The sequence below is a fragment of the Alligator mississippiensis genome, chromosome 5 (assembly GCF_030867095.1).
Source record: "Alligator mississippiensis isolate rAllMis1 chromosome 5, rAllMis1, whole genome shotgun sequence".
NCBI classification, from domain to species: Eukaryota; Metazoa; Chordata; order Crocodylia; family Alligatoridae; genus Alligator; species Alligator mississippiensis.
The window spans coordinates 35,768,148-35,782,514 of NC_081828.1; the positions used below are offsets into that span (position 1 = coordinate 35,768,148).

The window sequence follows — 14,367 nt, forward strand, 5'->3', positions numbered from 1 at the left end:
ACCATGTACATTTATTGATTAAACATGCAATAATAGTACTTAAAAAGATGTTTTGCAGGTGCAAGATTTTACAACATCTCAAGGCACCTCAGAGCTTCTTGCCTGGATCAAACATAAATGGTTGGAATGAAACAGAATATACAGCAAGAATTTGTTAGCTCTTTTGCTGCTGTTTTTTTGCTTGAAGTGCAGCTCCATTCCAGAAAAGGGACTCTCTAAAATGGTATCACGGGATATCATATTTATTGTATCTCAATGGCCTCCAGATTAAATTTGCTCTGCTACAGTTTAATGATTTTTTTATTTTTATTTTTTGCTAACAGCAAGCCCTATAAACACAAACCAGGTTCTGAAAGTCAAGCTGTGTTCTTTCTGGCTTGTACATTATCATCAGCAATAAAAATTCTTCAAGTTAAATTCTGTCCTTGATTAAATCTATGTAATCCCACTGCTTCTGAATTCTTCTCTTCTGTTACACCTGCAAAGTGCCTCAATAGAGATACATAGGTTTAACTTAGAATAGGATTTGGTTTTGCAACTGGAATTAGTTAGCAATTCTGTTGCTAAGGACTGAACTAGAATGGAATCCATTAGTTTTATTGAAGTACCAGTGCTAATGAGTTTAAAAAAAAGTTAAAACTCAGTTTTTGTCACCAAAGCAAGCAGATGTGGTTTTGAATACACACAAGGAACAGATTTGTTGAGTAAGATATTATTTTTATTTTGCTACTTTTATTACTAGAATTGCATTTTTAATGTTAACATGTAAAGCATGTGGTGATCATTAGCTTTTCATTAGCCATGGTATTAGCAACACTGTATTTGCAAATAAAATTCATTGTTCATGCATGGTTTATGGGTGGGTTGGCCACCTGTTTGTCTCATTTCATACAGATTATGCTGTAAAACACCATGCACAAAAAAAATGAAGGGCATAAATTAAAATGATTTTTTAATTGAAGGACAGCACAATACTGGTATTATGTCTCCTAGATGATCTCCAAAGGGAACCCAAATGCTTGTGGTCTTAATGCTTGCTTTAAAACCTAAAGAGCCATTTTGGCACATTATACTGTATCAAGGATGAAAATTTACTGCCTAGAAACTCTGAGCACTTGCAAGTTGGCAGCAGCAGAGGGTAGGGGGATACAGCATAAAAAATTTGATTATTTAACGTGGAAAAATGATGAGAGTTAGATTAAGGTAAAAACAGAATTCTTTATACACACCTATAAAGTAATAATTAAAAGAGAACCACTTCTTAAAACGTATTTTGACTTTCAGAAAACCTTTAAAAAGTATCTTATAAGGAACTATTATGGATACTAAGAGACTGCAGTGGGATTTGAAACTGGCTAAAAGACAGAAAATAAAGTGTGGGAATAAAATGATCAGTTTTCAGAATGGCAAAAGATTAACACCCTAGCTTACTGTTTTGGAGAAATGTTGTTTAGCATACTTTTAAGTGTTCTTGAACAGGGGAAGAATAGCAGGTTGGCAAAATCTGCACATTTCATACTGACCTGCGTGTCATATATTCATCTATGTTGTCTTTAGAATCTGAGGTTTAGTTAGCATTTCAACTATCTTACCTGCTTTACCAAAGTAAGATTTACAGATCTGTAAATATCAGAGCATGTCTACTGTCCATTTTAAACATAGGCCAAACATTTGCAGTTCCTCAGTCTTTCAGTTAGTAATTGTTCTTAATGAACATATTATTGTTTGCAGTTTAGGCATTTTATTACAAAATTCCATCTTGGCCATACATTATCTGGTCCTAGTGATTTGTGACTCTTTAATCTCTTACTTTTTTCCATCATTTGTGCTTTTGATATTGCTGTCTCTGACAGCGCTCAACTTTTATTACCAGGAAAAATTAGGTCTGGGAAAGGTGTCTCTCTGGCATCCTTTCTGCTGAAGACTGATGCAAAGAAATCATTTAGCCTAACTACATTGTCCTTATTCTCTTTAACTGTTCCCTGTACTCCCTAATAAGGAGACTTCTGTGAGTTCCTTTGATTCTTTTACATCCTACATATAAAATGGCCATCAGATTTGTTAAGTAAAATATTATTTTTATTTTGCTACTTATATTACTAGAATTGGGTAATTTGGAATATAAGACTTGGCATGTATATTTTAAATTATTCCTTTTGTTGTGTATAATCTTACTTTTGCCAATACTAAATAACATCTGCCATCACAATGCTTCTTCTTCTGGTTTTGCAAGTTAACTGGAAAGTCCTTGAGTTCTGCTCTAACCTTGCCTAATCTAAAATCAATGCATTTGTGCCACTACTTCAATACCAACAGAGAAGAAAGAATGTAATTACTGTATCACACCACTTTCAGCATTACCCCGTGTGGATCTAAGGCAGGGGAACCAGCCTCTTTGGCAGGTGTACCACAAATTAAGTACCTGACCTTCCCCACATACCCGTCAAATCCCCTTCCCCTGTCCTCTCTGCTTTCTACTCCCTGTCCCATCTGTTGCTCTTAGTTCTACTCCCTTTCCTGTGTTCCCTTCTTGATCCACTGCTCTTCTTTCTGCTCCCTGCCCTATCTGCCACTGTGCTGCCTCCTCCCTTGGGACTACCTCATGCCACACATAGAGGCTGTCCATGCCACTTGTGGCAGCCATGCCATAGGCTGGCCACCTCAATCTAGATGATCTCCCATCACTTATTAATCTAACTCAGACTTACTTAGATTGTGATATCAAAGGAGAGTACTTCTGAGGTGCTCACACAGGGAAGGGGTCATAAGGAACAAGATGAGAAATGCATAGAAATCACTAGTATGATATAGCTTGAAAAAAAACATGTGGAAGAATAAACTCAAAGTCCTGTAAACTGTAGCTGAAGAATCACTATAAAGCAAAAATCATATAATCACATCTGCATTTCCTGAAAAGACTTAACAGTTTGTGATCAGGATGAGGTAGATATTGTGGATAATGAACGTAGATGTGTGGATGAAAAATAGGTCAAATTAGTGATTTAGGTTTATGGAGTACCAAGATTATTTTTACAACAGATGAGGCATAATGTCCTCTCCTACTCAAGAGGATAAGCAAAGCTGTGTCAGAGTTTAAACTACTGAACAGAGAGGCCAATGGAGGAGGAAGGGAACAAACTAAAATAAACAAATGGTTGGATCGACAGGAAATATTATTAAACACTGAAATGATAACACAGGTCCTCAAGGAAAAAGAATGAAGTTATGACAAAACTACAAAAATGCTGCAGGGATAAAAATAAAGTAATACAGCTCTAACTCAGGGAATGCAGAGGTGTTTCTGTGGTACCTGCATGCAAGTGTGACATTGGAAGTAGAAAAGCCAGAACATATACACACACTGGGGGAATTTTGATATTAAAGCTATAAGTGAGACAAGGTACAAAAGCACAAATCAACAGGGACTGAATATTAAAGTATAGTTTACAGGAAAGAATAAAAAGGAATGCCACACATTCAGATCAGCTATTGGATAATGAAAGGGGGACTATTAAACCTAAAGAAGAGGAATTATAAGTGTGTAGACCTAACACCTTTAAAAGTTGGGTATCTACAACGAGCATTAGCTGAAGCTTTTAAATGGTTCTCCAATGCAGCTCTAAGTAGAGTGTATTGTTATACTCCAGCTTGAAAGAAACAAAGCAAATTCTATCCCTCTGCCCATGGCATCAGCAAAACCTAAGCCACTGGTTCTCAACTGGGTTGCCACAAGAACCAGCCACGGATGCTCTGACACCAGCACCACTGCCACCACCGCATGGTGAAATTGCCCTGCAGGCTTCTGCTCTCAGGAATCACGTCAGGGCTGAACTGGGAAGCAGCTGCAGCTGAAGGTGTGCCTGACTGCATTGCATTATGCAAGCAGGCATGTCTTTCTACTGCAGATTCTTCTCAGTTTGGCTCTGATGTGATGTGCCCCTGAAAACAGGTGTGTGGGACAGTTACACCTGCCCCTTGTGCCTCTGTTTCTGGGAGAGCGTGCAGGTTTGGACCAGGAAGGGCTGCAGCAAGAGCACATGCTCCTGCCACAGCCACCACCCAGTCTGGCTTCACAGGAGGCATGTGGTGCAGTTCCAGCTGCCTGTGGTAGCAGTGGCGGTGGGATGAATATAATTGTAGTGATGCAATCAATTGTGAACACAATAATAGAATTCTATTGTTTATATTACAATATAGAGAATACATTTACAGTAGTTTTTATATGGGGTGCTGCTAAATTGTGAAAAGTTTTGGAGAGATACCTGGAGTCTAAAAAGGTTGAGAGTCACTGGCATCAACTAACAAGAAGTATTCTGAGAGGGATCAACTGGGTGCACCTAGGTTCTATTCATTCTCAGTATGACTAGTTTGCAGATACAACTGCTCGGGTCTGTGAGAGTCTCTGTGTCTATACTCCGCCCCCAGCTCGTCCAGGAAGAGACTTTCCTGAGCACAATACATCTACATGCTCCTGCATACCAAACCTGACAATACAGCCCCTCCAAGGCTGTCCCCAGCACCTCTGGGCTGCTCTTAAGACTTCTGTCTCTAGTGTGCTTGAGGGCAGCTGCTTTGGAATAGTTTTCTCACTGCAGTCCTGGGTTTGCACATGGGAGTGAGAAAACGAGTCGACGGGTGGGAGCATGCTCAGGGGCATCCATCTGTGGTCAAGTTGTGTAGACATACCTTTTGCTGGATCAGAAAAGGGCTAAAGAGCTCCTTTCTTTCTTGAGTTGCATTCAGTTTGTGGTGACTGTTCTGAATCTACTTGTTAAGCTTTCTCTGTAAAATCCACTGGACAGAGACTGAATTTATCAGTGGCTAGATCTATCGATACCTTTCTTTGGGAGAGTAAATTACTTAAAAACCTGAATGTTGTTGCTCATCATAGCACATCTTCTTGCCATTATTGTCATTAGTTTTGGCCCTGTTTGAAACATTCCCTTTTGGGAGATAGTCACTGAGAAAGTTATAGTGAATCAATTTTGGTGCTACTTGTTTTCTTCTAATTGCTTGGATCTTTTTCAATCTGAACTATGTACAGAAAAAGCTCTATACTGGTTTCTTTGGCTGATGACCTCTCTATGGAAATGATATAAATATATCTAAAGTCTTTAAAAGTAGTTTTCCTTTTATAGGATTCATTTTTCTTTTCCTTGAGTTTAGTACCTTCCCTCAATCCACTAATTCTTGCTTTCTTTTGTACCCAGGAATTAGATCTCATAAATGACATGGTCTGGCATATTGCTTCACATCCTTTAACTTTATTCTTTCTGATTCTATACCTAGAAGTCACACACTCAATCCAGGAGCCACTTAGTGAACATACACAAAGCAAGTATGTGAGAATGTAGAAAATACTAGTTTTGTTTTGGATTGTCAATGTAGACATATTTTTAAAAAGAGGACTGGCTTTAGTCTTGAATCCAGCTGGTGCTTTACCTGGTTAAGGATTTCAGATTCATAGATTCATAGATGTTAGGGTCGGAAGGGACCTCAATAGATCATCGAGTCCGACCCCTGATCTTGGCCTGTTGTATAGTACATCCTCTCAACCCATTTCCCATACTACATTGACCTTTTGTTCATTATTGTTAATTTTTTAAAATTTGTCTTTCAATAACTTTCAGAGATTTTTGTTCACACTTCCAAACTTTTCCCTCTTTTTTCCCCTTTCTTCTTTTATTTCCATCCTTTCCCTTTTTACTTTCTCTTTTCAATTTGGTTTATTTACTTTTTGTGAGTTTTAGGGTTCTTTTTTTTTTACTGTAGCAGCAAGCTACCTCATTGAAAATGCACTTGTGGGGCTTTTTTGTTTTGTTTTTGTTTTCATTACATCAATACTCTTCTCTGCAAGGAGAATAAAACTATAAAGCCTATGTTCAACTATTTAAAAAAAAATATATAACTATTCACTGGTACTTTTCATATACATAAGGGAAAGAAACCCAGCACCTGAGAATAAAAGCTGCTTGCACTATCAGCATGATGTAAACCAAAATAATCAAACCAAAAAGGAAGTGGAGGTCATAGAGCTGTGAAAACTTTTCAACTCAAGCTGCAGAAACACTCAGAATCATCCTTGATTTGTCTTCCAGCTGTGTCAGCTAACTCAAAAGTTACATGTATCAGCCAACTCTGCAAAAGTATATTTCTTGTCTCTCCCTCTCCATAGCTGTAAAACTTTATCTACCCACTGTTCACGTGATATTTCAAGTCTGACCATCTTATGCAGAGAAAGTTCTATGGAGCATGATATATCTAGATGCAATTCATGTGGTATTTCAACTTCTCCTAAGATTCTTCTTAGGTAGAGGTTGGCAGTCTACAGGCTGTTGGCCAGATATGGCTCATGAAATAGTCCAACCCAGCCTGTGAAGGTCCAATCGGGCATGGGGGATTGGTGGCATAGAGCTGTGCTGCACTGCCAAGTACCCTTAGCACTCCCCTCCAGTGGTGCTCCTGCTGCTCTGCTACATCTGTGCTTCTCTGCTGCAGAGAGGTTGGGAATCTGCAGCAAGAGAATGAATGCAGGCAGCTGGCTGCTCTGGTGTGCAGAGAATTCTGGCCTACAGCCATCGCTCTGGCATGTGCCGGCAAAAGGCTGCTGACATGTATTTACCACTTTTGCTGCACTCTTAAGAGCATCGCCAAGCATGCCTTGTCCACCTGCTCCTACTTCTCCATATGGAAATAAAGTGGTGAAGCTATGCTGAGAGTGCCCCATGCTGCTGCTCTCACAGACAGAGAGCTTAAGAGCAGCCAAGGCGGTAGCCCTGAGGGGCTTCAACGCTTCATACCTGAGTTGGCCCCGGCAGAACAGAGTGGGGTTTGGTGCTCAGTGACACTTTCAAGATCTCTATGAAAACAGTATGAACCTCTCATAAATAATGAGGAGGGTGGGTCCAATTCAGCAGAAGTCATTTTTTGCTTTGTATCAAAAAGAGAGGCTGCATTTACATAAATTCTTTGGTTGGGATTTTTTACCTTTCTTCTGAGCACTCAAGTCTGAACACTACAAAACTTTCAATAATTTCTTGTCTAGAAGTATTGGCTGTTGCATCATTATAAAAGTACTGAAGGGTCTGGCATAGTAAAACATGGATCAGGCTGTGATAGAAGAGGCCAAAGAGTTCAAGGAATATTTTCAGCTGGAATATTTTCCAGTTTGAGATCTAATAGAAAATCTAAGACTTGATTTTCACACCTGCTGACCATGAATGACTTCCATGAAAGTCATACGAGGGAAGCATTCACTTAGCACCTCCAAAAAAGCAAGCCCTATGTCTGTCAGCTGAGCATCCAAAAACTGATGCATTAAAAATTAATGGAAAAGTTTGAACATTTTTACTTTCACTTTATTTTTTGGAATGCTACCCAATCCCACATACACAATTATTATTCTGTTGCTTACCTACCACCAGATTTTGAAAAGTGCCATTAAAGAGAGGAACATATACTTCTGTGTATTAAACACAAATCTTTTACTGCATGCTTTGCTTGAAAGCTGAAGCATGTATATAGGGTTGCTTACTTTTTGACATGTCTAATAAGCTTTAAAGTGCTAATAACCAATTCAAACTTGTGAGAATGAATATTTGAATAAGCTGTGTGGTGGCTGATCACTTATATTTCTGTATTTTTCTTACCTTGACTGATGGAATGGGTTTCTTGGGAACAAAATGCTTTTTCTTAGGCAGTAAAACAGTCACGTTCTGTTGCTTCAGTTTAATCTTGTTCTCTGCTATTATCTTTTTGCGCTGTTCCAGGTATGGTCCAAAACTGGGCAGTTTCTGAAGTTAGAACCAGAAACACATTCATGAGTTTATAAAGCACAGAAATGGGTATTAACAAATACCCACATCGTAACTCTTTGCTGAGTGTTTGCTCACTTGTTATTCAGGAAAACTCCCATTGAAATCAATGACGAAGTCAATAAAAACTTAGCAGGAACCTCGGAATCTGACTTCAAGAAATACTTTCAATATTAAAAATCAGAATACTAAGTAGGAAGAAAATAGCTGAATTTCAGAACAGTATTCAGCCATCTCCTATCTTCTGGTAGTATACTTACCCACAAATAAATACCAAGCAAAAATTCCAGCTTTGTTTTTACAGGGCATGGAAAGCTATCATGTAACATAAAACATAATCAATATCAGTTTGCTTGAAGAAGCCCCACCATTGTTCATGGTTCAAGGTTTTGTTTCATAACTTTACTTCATAACTGTGAGTTTTACCATTAAAGGAAGTATCTATGGACTTTTTAAAGCACACGTATGCATCGGTTTTGCAATAAAAGTGGGTCTATTCAGACGAATACTAGCAAGTATCAAGTGAACACTACCACATTTTAATTTCATACTTCTACCTCTGTTCAGTCCTCACTATTTTCTAGAACTTTTCCTTTCTGAGCATAATTAGATAAATGCAAGTGGAAGATAGTGCTGAATTCCAAAACACTGTCTCAACCAAGAACATAAAATTGCTAGTTTGAGTTTCAAAAGATTCCTAAACGGCCTCTTACTGACAGAAAAAGGCCCATTTGTCTAACTGATGGAGATCTGAGAAATTGTAGCTTACCAAGGTCATCGTGATCTCTGACCTAGCAAGTATTGCTGTGAATTAAAAATGGCTGAAAACATGGACTCCTATTTTTGAGGCAGAATGTGCCCCAGGAAAACTAGTTTTTCATTATCTGAAAGCATGTAAATCAAGTGAATAAACAGAATACAGAGCCTAGTCTAAGTGCAATTATACTGCAATAGCTAACATGTAGTCACAGGGGATAAATAGCCTATATTGTTATCTTTAGCATTAATTCATTCTAACAATATCAGTATGTCAAGTATGTCCAACTGGAAACAATGCCATCATAATTAGTTTTAAAGGGACAATGACAATATGAATTTTGAAAATTAATTGGAAAAAAAGTATTCCAGTCTCTGATAAAGTAACAAGTACCATGCTCTGAATATATTTATTTTAAACCTTTTATTTTTTAAACAATGATTATTCTGCTCCTCTGCTGATTTTCTTAAGTAAAAATTAATCACCAATAACCATCATCATACAGGATATCCAACCTTGGGGCTTCAGCTTCTTCTTACAAGAAAGGGTGGAGCCCTTTTAATTGTTAGATTTTTTTGGCATTCTAGCCCTGCTCACCGGCACTAGGATATACGTTTGTTTTTTCTTCCACTAGAACCTTTTAGGTTCCCAGATGTGCTAGAATCAAGGGCTCTCTTAAGGATCCATACTATTTACATTGCAAATGTAAAAGCTCCAGAATTCATATGATGACCATATTGAGAATGGCTTCAGAGCAATAGCATTTTACAGAGGGAGGCGAGAGAAGATGGGCAGAACAGTGTAAAATCTGTGAAATCCTCAAAGAAGCAGATTAAAGACAAATCAAATTCCTTTTCTTTACATAAGTTGTACACAAAGAATTCCCATTCCTAGAGAATAAAAAGTTCAAAGACTGTCTCACAACAAATTTGTAAGAAATGTTTCAAGCAGCAGTAAGAAAAGCAGTATCACATACTAAAATGATATAAGGCCTGGGTAAAAAGGAAACATTGTGAACAGATAATATTGAAGAAGGAAGAATTTGCATAATTCCCTTCTAAACAATAGGCTCTAAAGCTCAGACAGAGAACCCCTCTTCTATGGAATCAGTATGTAGCTGTCAGTAAATCTAAAAGGCCCTAGGCCAAGGATGGACAAAATAGAGCCCACAGGCAGGATCTGGCCCACCAAGTGATTCCATCCAGCCTGCGGTGGGTCCCTTGGTCCCGCCTGGCCCAGATGTGGGGGACAGCCCAGGCCGTGCCATGTGGCCATTCCTGACACCCCAGGCACACAGGTGTTGCTGAGAATAGCCTGACCAATCTCCCCACTACCTCCTGGGAGTAGGTGTCTGCCCTGCCACTATTGACCCCTAGCCCTGCTGACTAGGCACCCTGGTCCAGTCTACCCCATACCCACCACTAGGGGTGCTGGATTGAGTGGGTGGGTAGGGTCTCCATGGAGACTGGACAAGGACCCCTACAGGCAGGGTGCACTTGGCCAGGTGGATGGGATGGGGCCACAGGTGGGCACGGAGTGGTGTCCAGGAACGGCACGGGTGGGCAGGGCTGGGCCCAGGATCATGAGGTGGTGACAGTGCAGGGCTGAGGCCTGGGGCAGAATCATAATCTGCTCCCCATTTGTGTCTGTGACTGGTGCTGGTTCCCTGCCCTGTGGTTCCCTGTGGAACCAGCACCAGTCACAGGGACATGCATGGAGTGTATCGCAGCTATGATAAATTGGCATTTCCCTGGGTCACCCTCCAACCCCCAACCACTGCACCAGGTGGTGCAAACAGCTGTGTCAGGAGACTAGGGCCAGGTCAGCACTCTCTACCGCCCTCTGGCTCCCAAGAGCTCACCAAAACTCTTTCAGTGTCCCCACAGCCAAAATAATTGCCCAGCCCTGCCCTAAGTGCACTGAAAGCTTCACACATGCAATTAATGTTTTTTTTTCTTGTAGGATTATGAAGTTGTATCAGCTATAAAAAGTGTATGGTTTGATCTATATGCCTTTTGTATCTGTATCAAGACACATTTCCCACTGCATAAAGTTCATGCAGTTGTGATATTAATGCTAAAAGATAGATGACAACAAAACATTTCTGGGAAGAGTTCTTGACTTCTTCCTTGACTAGATGGGGGCTGGATTCAATGATTTTCAGAGCATCCTGTAAGGCTCATTTATTTTGGCAGATTTTTACTGAAGTGGCTGGATTGGGGATGGTTGTTTGTTGTTCTGATGATACAGGCTGGTATTTGAGATTTAGCTGATTAAATTAGGTAATCTTTAGGAAGGATAGGCAAAAAAACGTGCAGAACTTCTGCTTTTACATATTCTTTGCACAAATTTTTAGGACTTGAAGGCAGGAAGTTTGAGAATAAAACATACCTTTTGTTGAAAAGTATGAAAAAGTCTGCATTCTCCATGTAGTGGGTTAATTCAATAAATATCTCATCAAATATTTAACATGGAAAATTTCAAATTTACATCTTAAATCAGCGCTGTGCAATCTTCCGGCCTCATGGGCTGGCTGGCTGGTGCAAGGCTTGTCCACAAGCTGGATCTCACATGGATCTGGTCTGCAGGTGTGATCTGGCATGCCAGCCTGATCCCACATGGCTGGATCTGCTTATTGAATGACCCTCTGTGCTGGCATGATCTATTATGCAGGGCCACATCATTTGGTTACCCATAGGTCCAGAAATTTGGTGGCAGGGGAGCAGCAATAAACATTACCACTGCATTGGGTAGACCCATGGATGACATGACTTGATGGCCTGGAGGTTGAGCACCATGGTCTTAAATAGTAGGCCTGTATGAAGTGGCTAGTATTCGCTTTGGATTTGGCCAATTCTGGGGACAGTGCTTTGATTCAGTGATTCGAATCACTGTCCCAAATCAATTTGGCTGAATCTGATTCGGAGCTACAGCTGCTGCCCCCACCTGCTCTCCCAGCCCAGCAATGGCAGCCCTGCCTGCCCCAGTTCCTGGCACTTCGAAAAAAAAAGCCCTGACTCACCGGGTGCTGCCAGGTGGGAGGGCGATCCTTGCTGCCTCCCACTGCTCCATGCAGCATGGAGGCTCTGCACAAGCCGCCTGACTCCCGCTTGCTCCTGCAGCCCCTCCCCCCCATGGCTGCCTTGCCTACCCCAGCTCCGGCCCTTTAAAAAAAAGTCCCTACTCATTGGATGCTGCTCAGCAGGGGGTGATCCCCGCTGCCCCCCACTGTGAGTGGGGGCTCTGTCATGAGCCCCCTAAAGCCCTGAGGCCACTGCAGGAGCCAGTGAGCTAGGGGATTTTCTTGTTTTTTTTCTTAAAGGGCCAGAGCTGGGGTGGGCGGGGCAGCCATGGGGGAGCTGGGAGAGTGGGGTCGGGGGCTTGTGGCAGAGCCCCCCTGTGCAGGATGGGGCAGTGGGGGGCAGCAGGGATCACCCCCCTGCCCAGCAACACCCAATGTGTAGGGGCTTTTTTATAAAGGGCCAGGAGCTGGGGCGGGTGGGGCAGCCATGGGGGAGGTGCTGGGGGAGCAGGCAGGGGTCAGGGGGGCTGGCAGAGCAGGCAGGGATGGGACCTGGCCGGGGTCCCCCCATGGTCCCCTTCCCCTTCCTTCAGCCCCCCTCCTTTGCCCCCTACTTACCAGCCCGAGTCCAGCTCCAGCTCCCTGCTGCAGTGGGCAGGGACTGCCCAAATCATCAAAGCTCTCCAAATCTTTTCCAAATCAATTCAGAGAGCTTCAAATTGATTCAGACCTTTTTATTGGTCCCCTAATTCGATTTGGATTTGGAGATTTGGCCACCGAATCAGGCCAAATCTCCTCTGAATTGAATCAGCACCCAAAGCTTCACACAGCCCTATTAAATATGAAGAAAATGTGTGGCAGCCATTTTGAAAATGATATTATTTCACCAGGGCTACAAAGTGCTTTAAGCATAAAAACAAATAATACTACAAGATCAGTATGTAATATTCAATGGCATCTGGTTTAAACTGTATCTTATTAAAGTAAAGAAAGAGCTCAGCCTTGTGAACTAACATCTCATTTGGACTTTTAACATGCAACTATTATTTTGGGGATGTATGTCTACAACAAGAATTTGTAAAAGCTGAGTACAAAACAGCATCCAAAACTAAACATTCTGTCCTTATTTTGCTTGTAGATCTAAATGCATAACTTACATCAAATCTAACAGAAAGAGGTAGTATGTTTGCACAAATAGTTTTGGGGTAAGTGGTAGCTCATGAACACCTGAACAAAATCTCATTAAACATGGCTGAAAAGGAGAAGCAGCCTATTAGCAATGTTCTTGTAAGATTAAATAAAACTCAGGGGGCAAATCCATATGTGTGAGCACATGTGGTTTGCAGCACAGCAGACTTGACTGCAGTGCTGCAAATTGCATGCACCACACATGCAGTCATTTGCTGCATTGCTAATTTGCAGTGCAGTGGATTTTTCTGACACTGGGAGATCCCGGTGTCAAACAAAACCTAGACCAAAAAAAGCTGGGTGGCATAAATAGTAGCAACATGCACCACCCAAAACAGCCTGGCTGGCTCAAGAGCTGGCCCCAGCCTCCTCTACCCCACCTGGAGCATTTTTCCCCATGCTAACTCCACATGCAGGGCTGTGCATCAGGGCTTTTCCCCCTGTGGCAACTGCATGCCCTGATCATAGGGATGCAGCCCGGAAGGCTTTTATAGAGGTTTTCCTTTTCAAATAGTTTTCAGATGACAAATTATTAGGTCTTCAAGAATGTTTAACATTTTTTTTAATTATCCCAATGCACCAAGTTCTCTCTATATTAGGGTCTTTTTATATTCATATTTGCACAGAAACAATTTAATATGAATATTTGGATCACTTAATGTGTATGCAATCACTAGACCTAATTGATCTGTTAGAACATATATGTGAAATTAATGTTTTTTATTTCTGTTATAGCAGCAATGGAACCAGAAAAGGATCAGCAGTAGGTGTTTAAAGCCTCAGTTCATTATTGTTGTACAGTAAGATGTGTTATTGCCACTACTCCAAGACAGGGGGGTGCAAGAATCACACTGTATTGTCTTAAAGAAAGGAAAAACTAAAGGTAAAGACTTCCAAAAGCTGCCTTTTAACTGATGAACTGTGCAAAGCTCTAGCAACACTGTGATTTTTGTTTCAGTGGCTTCTCCAGGGATTCATCATTGATGAATTTGTTCTCACCAGAGAAGCTAAATCCTACTCATTTAAAGATAACAGTATCTCCCACTAAAACTGTCTCTATCCAGATATAAAAAGCATTACACTGCCAATAGAGAACTGACAACATAATGAATCAACAATGAAACCTTAAGCCAGAAAAGCTTTAAGGTGAATAAGTCTGTTTTGATTATAATTTATTCATGGATCAATCTAAAGGTAATTGAGCATATTATGAACTAGAAAAGGTGCTTGTTTTCTAATAGCAAAAACCAGTGGGTATCTTTCATTTTCAAATTGCTATACTTTTTATGGGAACATTAGCAAGTAACCTAATTGGAGAGGAGGCAGCATGGATTAGGGACTGAACACACTGGACTATGAATCAGGAGACCCAGATTTTATTTCTGCCCCTTCCATTGACCTGTTTCAAGCAAGTCACATCATCTCCCCAGGCCTGTTATGTCTTGTTTACTTAGAAACAGTCTCTTCCTAAGAGTACCAGTACAGTGCCAGTACAGTGCTTCATGCAATAAGGCCTGGTTTTTCAGTGGGGATCACAAAGTATTACTAGAAAACCAATAAAAATAGCCATCCTCTCCAGTACTGCA

At 40.9% G+C, this 14,367-nt stretch overlaps 1 protein-coding gene across 4 annotated transcripts in view; it reads right to left on the reverse strand.

The window, feature by feature from the left end:
* The window catches only part of DPYD (dihydropyrimidine dehydrogenase), a 701,931-nt gene that overhangs the window by 18,249 nt on the left and 669,315 nt on the right, over nt 1–14,367 (reverse strand). For all 4 annotated transcript variants that reach the window (XM_019479122.2, XM_006265262.4, XM_014599709.3 and 1 more), the window contains one exon: nt 7,650–7,793. In XM_019479122.2, the coding sequence (XP_019334667.1) occupies nt 7,650–7,793 (144 nt within the window). The remainder of the gene's footprint in view (nt 1–7,649; nt 7,794–14,367) is intronic.